This window comes from Juglans regia, chromosome 1 (genome assembly GCF_001411555.2).
Source record: "Juglans regia cultivar Chandler chromosome 1, Walnut 2.0, whole genome shotgun sequence".
Lineage (NCBI taxonomy): Eukaryota > Viridiplantae > Streptophyta > Magnoliopsida > Fagales > Juglandaceae > Juglans > Juglans regia.
Window position 1 is genome coordinate 23,182,812 of NC_049901.1, and position 7,725 is coordinate 23,190,536.

The 7,725-nt window shown below is 35.6% G+C and overlaps 1 protein-coding gene across 1 annotated transcript; it reads left to right on the top strand.

The window, feature by feature from the left end:
• Nucleotides 1-2,978: 2,978 nt before the first annotated feature.
• LOC109001438 lies at nt 2,979-3,749 on the top strand. The gene has a single exon (XM_018978719.2). It carries the CDS (start codon nt 2,979-2,981, stop codon nt 3,747-3,749), a length of 771 nt encoding a protein of 256 aa, XP_018834264.2.
• Nucleotides 3,750-7,725: the final 3,976 nt, after the last annotated feature.

Genomic DNA, 7,725 nt, shown 5'->3' on the forward strand with positions numbered 1-7,725 from the left:
AATAATTTGGATCAAACACCTTTTTGCAATCAAATAATGATTTTGTCGAACTGATTCCCTTCCAACCAAATATTGCCAAATATATCAGACCACATACAACTAGTTTCTTCATTCATGCTGCATATATATTGATCATGATCTATATATGAGAAAGACTTTTATCAAACAACTGATAGGCGTCGTTGTTTTGATAAGTAAGTACGTTCTTAAGTACTAATTTGATGGTATGACACAAAACTTAACAGCTCCATGAAATCTTCTTAATTAATTAAAATTGGTCACCTATACTAGCAGCTCCTTAGACAAATATCATAAGTACCCATGAACTCAATCCACTAGTACTACTACTGGTATGCATTAGATATTATAAGCATTAGATCACCACAGATATATCATGTCAATTGGACCTGACGGCCTGTCTAAATTATATATTGTCTTTTCTAATTGCTTAATTTAGTAGTTCATGCATGATCACAGCTTGCAGATAACAAGACGTTCCAGCTTCTTCTTCCTGGCCGGGATTGACAGATTGTTCATGAGATATCTTGATCTTAGTAGGTTTTTGATGATCAATTAATTATTTGTTTACCATATTGCCAAAAGTCTCATTCCGGCCACTTGCATGCAGTATGCCCGTCGACCCATGAGTAAACGAAAATTAGATAGAAAAGACAAATGAAAAGTAGACCAAGTAGCTAGCTAGGCCGGGGACTGGTATCTATTGACCCAAAAAAGGAATATTATCATGCATGTGTTTTCTTTTTCTTTTATAAAAAAAAAAGGAAACTTGGATAAATGCATGGGTCATGTTGTCCACTTCATTTATTTTGGGAAACAAGTAACCTGTGGGTTCGGAATCGGATAAGATTGTGCCAGCTCCGAATCCAACTAGTCCCTAATCCGCCACCCAAAAAGCGACGAGTGGCCATAAATATACTTGTTGTCTGTGGGAATATATATACAAAAAATCTACTAAACCTCTTACTATTCACACAACTTCCACACTCTACATTATTTTTAATTTTTATTATTTTTTTCTTTTATTAAATATTTATTATATGAATAATAAATAAAAAATTTGAAATAATTTAAAAAGAATAAACTCAAAAAAAAATTTTAAAAAAATATTAAAAATTTAAAAAATTTAAAAAAGTGTGGAGTGTAGAGTGTGGTGGAGGTTGTGTAGCAAAACTCATATATATATATATATATATATATATATATTGTGTTTTGACTCAAAATTCTCTGTATATTATATATACATATCATGTATGTATTTGTATTCACTATTTGTATCTACGTCGACGCTGCATTTTAATTACTTTATAATTAGCGATGTTTAATAAATATATATATATATATAAAATATACTTCATCATGAGTTGAGTTTGAAAGCAAATGTATGTAGATTGTATATATTTATGTAAAATAAATAAATATTTTAAACACAAAGAGATTTTATAAAAGTAAACTTACAAACTGATTTAGTTTGATATAATACATTAGATTGTAAAATTATATTTGTTATTAAGAGAAATGCTTGGGCTATCGAGATTGGGTACTTCTGAGAGTTTCTGCCGACACATTTTCTTTTTTACTTAGTAATTAAGTAAATATTTTTTAATGATATTGTGAATTTTTTAAAAAAATATTTAAGGATATAAAAAAATGTTTAAAAAAAAGAAAAAAAAAAGCATTTGGCCTTCTCAGGAGAATTTGTTAGGCTATGCCCTCCGTGGGTGTAGCACGACTCGTATTTAAAAATAAATCTAACGTATTATATAAAATCATTTCAATTTCTTAAATTTATTTTTATAAAATCTTTTTGTAACTACACTTCTCAAAAACTATTTCATGAGTTCAAACTAGTACCCTTTTTCAGGCTGTGTTTGGAAGATGAACTCCAACTCAGCACATCTTAATTCATCTCAAATCAATCATTAATGAGACCTACTACTTTTTTGACTTCTCATATCAACGTATATTTCATACATTTCAACCTAAAAAATTAAACCTATTTTAACTTAAAAAAAATTAGACATGTGTCAATAGGATCTATAAAATATTACTATTAATTCACAACTCAACTCAAATATTCTATCTTAACATTCAAATGCAGCCTAATTTTTCCTTGTACCATCAAAAGTACTGTCAACTATTCATTTTGGTAATTTGGCTAAACGAAATCATGTTTTGGTTAAAAGCCAAAGCTATATTTCAAGTATAATTATTTTATTTGGTATAATTTAAGTTTGGTCTCAAATTTGTTCCTTTAATTTTGTCTCGCTGATCCGCCAAATATTCCAAGCATGATTCCAATATTCCCATGGATCAATAGCAATATTGAGTAAACAATTTGGGTGATTGAAATGATCTGATCATCTTTCAGCTTTCTACTGATATGGAGACAAATAAATATCTTCCTTTCTTGACTGTTGGCGTGCTAGAAAGAGTCGAAAACTAGTTCCTATCATTCTGGGTAATATATATTTATATATATATATATATATATATATATTTATATTTATATAACTACCTACACATATGATCACTGCTATTCTACTGCCTCAAATTGCCGATAAACTTATTAATTTATTACTAACTCTTTAATTTACAACTATATTAATCCAAAGAAGTGCATATAAAAATAATCTAATCTCCTTAAAGGCTGAACGTCGCGCTCTAGGTTTCAGCATTAGAGCATTAATTATAAGAATGAACTAGTCTCATAGAATATTAAATCAGGAAATATAGTCACCACAACAGCACACCATGCAAGCCACCTCATCTATGCAAGCTGCCACAAGTCATCCCAGTAATCAGCAAACTGTGCATTTACAAGATGATTCCAGAAGCAACAAGGATAGCATTCTGTTAGGATTTTCTGTACAGTTTGTTAGGCATATTCCCTTTATTCTTTTTCTTTTTACCTTCTTGCATATACCATATATAGAGCAAATAACCACAATTGTAATACGATGGTTTTTATAATTACAGAGCACATTCATTCATCTGCTTTCTTCTTTGTCAAAACCAAAATCCCACATGGTACCAGAGCCATAATGGTCTCGGACAACAATAACCCACTGCCTCCTCCTCCCCCTCCTCCAGCCAACAAAAATCCTAAAGATCCCTCTAGTCCATACTTTCTTAATCCGAACGATGGCCCTACAACTCTTCTCACCTGCCACCTTCTCACAGCTGATAACTACCATTCCTGGGCACGCACTATTCGTCGCTCATTACGAATCAAAAAGAAATTGGGATTTATTGATGGTATTTTACGGGAACCTACTTCTCCTAATGATCCCTTGTTAGAACCATGGCTTGAATGCAATGACATGGTGATAACTTGGCTTCAAAATGCAATGTCATTGGAAATAAAAAATAGCGTCGTGTATGTTGATACCGCTCATGACCTATGGCTTGAGTTGGAACAACGATTTGCACAAAATAATGGTCCTCGAATTTATGAACTCAAACAGTCCATTAATTCTCTTGTTCAAGGTGATGATTCTGTTAGCCTCTACTTCTCAAAATTGAAAGGGCTTCTCGATGAACTTCTCAATTTTGAATCCCTCCCATCATGCACCTGTGGTGCCATGAAAAATGTCTTTGAGCACCAGCAATATGATTGGTCTATGAAGTTTCTCATGGGGTTTCATGATTCATTTACCAATATCAAAACTCAAATTATCTTGATTAAACCCATCCCAAGTCTGAGTGAAGTTTATGCCTTAGTTCAATAGGAGGAAAAACGCAAGTAACTTTCCAATCCTCCCACTTTACATGATACCCTTGCCTTAGCAGCAAAATCCACTTTCTTCTCTAACTGAGACAACCCCAAACCACATGGCTCTCCAAGGCGAGAAAGACCATTTTGCAACCATTGTAAAATTCTTGGTCATTCCCTGGAAAAATGCTTTAAGGCCAATCCAACTCTTGAGAAACCCATATGTACCCACTACCATATGGTTGGTCACACTGCTGAACGTTGTTTTAAGTTGCATGGCTACCCACCTAGCCATAAACTATTCACTCGAGGCAAAGCACCAGACTCTTTTGCTAACCAAGTTAGCTTATCCAACCAAGAACAGATCAATGAGGATTCCCAAGCTGTTCTCACCAAAGCGCAATATCAACATCTCTTGGCTTTACTGCAACCTCAAGCTACACAACCTTCTGTTAATCAGGTTCAAATTGATTCCACACTCTCTTGCTCCTCGGCTTCCACCATGACTGGTATGAATTTATGTTTATCAGCTTTTGAATCCAATTCTCCACCAACAACTACCATCCCTTGGATAATCGACACAGGAGCAACAAATCACATGATATGTTGCTCCTCCCTTTACACCAGTCCACCCACTCACGTGTCTCTCAATGTCAAATTCCCAAATGGTCATCATGAACAAGTCACCCACAAAAGCACTGTCCATCTCAGTGACAAACTCATTCTTCATGATGCTTTAGGCATCCCTACATTCAATTTTAATTTGATTTTGGCAAGAAAATTAACACAAGATCTTTTATGTTGTCTACTATTCTTCACTAATGAATGTTATTTACAGGACCTTTTCTCTTGGAGCACGATTGGGAAGGGAGAAATTCACAATGGTCTATACCACCTCAAGTTGACAACAGTTTCACCTGCTGCTCTCTCCTCTATTTTTTATGATTTACCATGTAGTCCAATTTCTTTTTCTAACTCTGTTACTTCCCATCCCAATGACCAACAGCTTTGGCATTGTCGAATGAATCATTTATCCAATTCATGGCTTTCCTTGTTACAAAAAGACTTACATAATCTTGCTGTTATAAATACAAATACACCGTGTACTGTCTGTCATTTTTCTAAGCATCACCGTCTACCATTTCCATCAAGTGAACATTGCACTTCCAAACCTTTTGATCTCATACATTGTGACAGATGGGGCCTTGCTCTCAAGTAGCATACGATGGTTCTAAATTTTTTCTAACTATTGTAGATGACTACATAAGATGCACTTGGTTTTATTTAATGAAAAATAAATCTCAAACCAGACCTCTTCTTCAATCTTTTTGTTCTCTCATTGAGACACAATTTCAGTCCAAAATTAAAATCATTCGCTCAGATAATGGAGCTGAATTTTTCATGACTGATTTTTATTCAAAACAAGGGATAATTCATCAAAAAAAGCTGTGTTGAGAGTCCCCAACAGAATGGTGTTGTCGAACGCAAACACCAACACATTCTTAATGTTGCCCGAGCATTACATTTTTAATCTGGCATTTCGCTTTCTTTTTGGAATGATCTGGTGTTAACTGCCACCTATCTTATCAACCGCACTCCCTCCCCCAATCTTCAAAACAACACTCCATATAAATTGCTCTTTCAACAAACACCAACATATACTCACTTGAAAACCTTTGGTTGCCTTTGTTATGCATCAACTATTAAACAAAACCGCCACAAGTTTGATTCTCGAGCTAAATAATGCATTTTACTTGGCTACCCTTTTGGAATCAAGGGTTACAAGTTATTGAATTTAGCCACCAATTCTATCTTTCATTCCCGTGATGTCATATTTTATGAGCACATTTTCCCTTACAAGTCATCCTCCATTTCCAATAATCACAGCAACACATCCCACTCCACACCATGTTTTCCTCTTCGTGGTCCAACCAATCCCTTACCTGCACACATTCCTCCCCCATCTAACACTTCTTTTTTTTTTACCTTCCAGCCCCATTCCCCTCCCACTTTAACCACCCCACAGTCACCCATCTCTCAAACTACCTCTCGACATTCCCTCTGCACCTAGAAGATCCACTCTAGCAAAGAAACAACCTTCCTACTTGCAGGATTACTCTTATCAACAGGCCATTGTGACTCCTCCTTCACAGTCAACTTCCAAGATAAAAGGTACTGAACATTGCACTTCCAAACCTTTTGATCTCATACATTGTGACAGATGGGGCTTGCTCTCAAGTAGCATACGATGGTTCTAAATTTTTTCTAACTATTGTAGATGACTACATAAGATGCACTTGGTTTTATTTAATGAAAAATAAATCTCAAACCAGACCTCTTCTTCAATCTTTTTGTTCTCTCATTGAGACACAATTTCAGTCCAAAATTAAAATCATTCGCTCAGATAATGGAGCTGAATTTTTCATGACTGATTTTTATTCAAAACAAGGGATAATTCATCAAAAAAAGCTGTGTTGAGAGTCCCCAACAGAATGGTGTTGTCGAACGCAAACACCAACACATTCTTAATGTTGCCCGAGCATTACATTTTTAATCTGGCATTTCGCTTTCTTTTTGGAATGATCTGGTGTTAACTGCCACCTATCTTATCAACCGCACTCCCTCCCCCAATCTTCAAAACAACACTCCATATAAATTGCTCTTTCAACAAACACCAACATATACTCACTTGAAAACCTTTGGTTGCCTTTGTTATGCATCAACTATTAAACAAAACCGCCACAAGTTTGATTCTCGAGCTAAATAATGCATTTTACTTGGCTACCCTTTTGGAATCAAGGGTTACAAGTTATTGAATTTAGCCACCAATTCTATCTTTCATTCCCGTGATGTCATATTTTATGAGCACATTTTCCCTTACAAGTCATCCTCCATTTCCAATAATCACAGCAACACATCCCACTCCACACCATGTTTTCCTCTTCGTGGTCCAACCAATCCCTTACCTGCACACATTCCTCCCCCATCTAACACTTCTTTTTTTTTTACCTTCCAGCCCCATTCCCCTCCCACTTTAACCACCCCACAGTCACCCATCTCTCAAACTACCTCTCGACATTCCCTCTGCACCTAGAAGATCCACTCTAGCAAAGAAACAACCTTCCTACTTGCAGGATTACTCTTATCAACAGGCCATTGTGACTCCTCCTTCACAGTCAACTTCCAAGATAAAAGGTACTGCTTCTCTCTATCCTTTGTCCTCTTATTTAACTATCAAAAAATTCTTTCCAAAACATGTTGTCTTTGTCGCTGCCATTCTTCAAAATCCTGAACCCACCACCTATTCTCAAGCCGTGAAGCTTTTAGAATGGCGCAAAGCCATGGATGATGAGATTGCTACTTTGCAATTGAACCACACTTGGGATGTTGTTGATTTGCCTATTGGAAAGAAAGCAATTGGTTCTAAATGGGTTTATTGCCTCAAATACAACTCAGATGGCTCTATAGAAAGACACAAGGCACGCTTGGTTGCTAAAGGGTATACCCAAGAGGAAGGACTCGATTACCATGAAACATTTTCTCCCGTTGCCAAACTTGTCACAGTCAAATCTTTATTGGCTATCACTGCTGTCAAAGGCTGGAGTTTGCATCAATTTGATGTAAACAACGTCTTTTTACATGGAGAATTAATAGAAGAAGTATACATGAAGATGCCTCCTGGCTACTCACTTCCCAATCAAGACAAAGTTTGCAAGTTAAAAAAGAGTTTATATGGCCTCAAGCAGGCTTCTCGGCAATGATATGCCAAATTCTCTTCATCTTTGCTTCAATTTGGTTTTCATCAATCACGAGCTGACTACACTCTTTTTACCAAAGGAAATGGCCCTTCATTCATTGCATTACTTGTCTACGTTGATGATATTATTGTGGCCTCTAATGATCTCAAAGTTGTTTCTGATTTAAAGGATTTTTTAGCTACCAAGTTTAAGATCAAGGATCTTGGTCATCTAAAATATTTTTTGGGTTTAGAG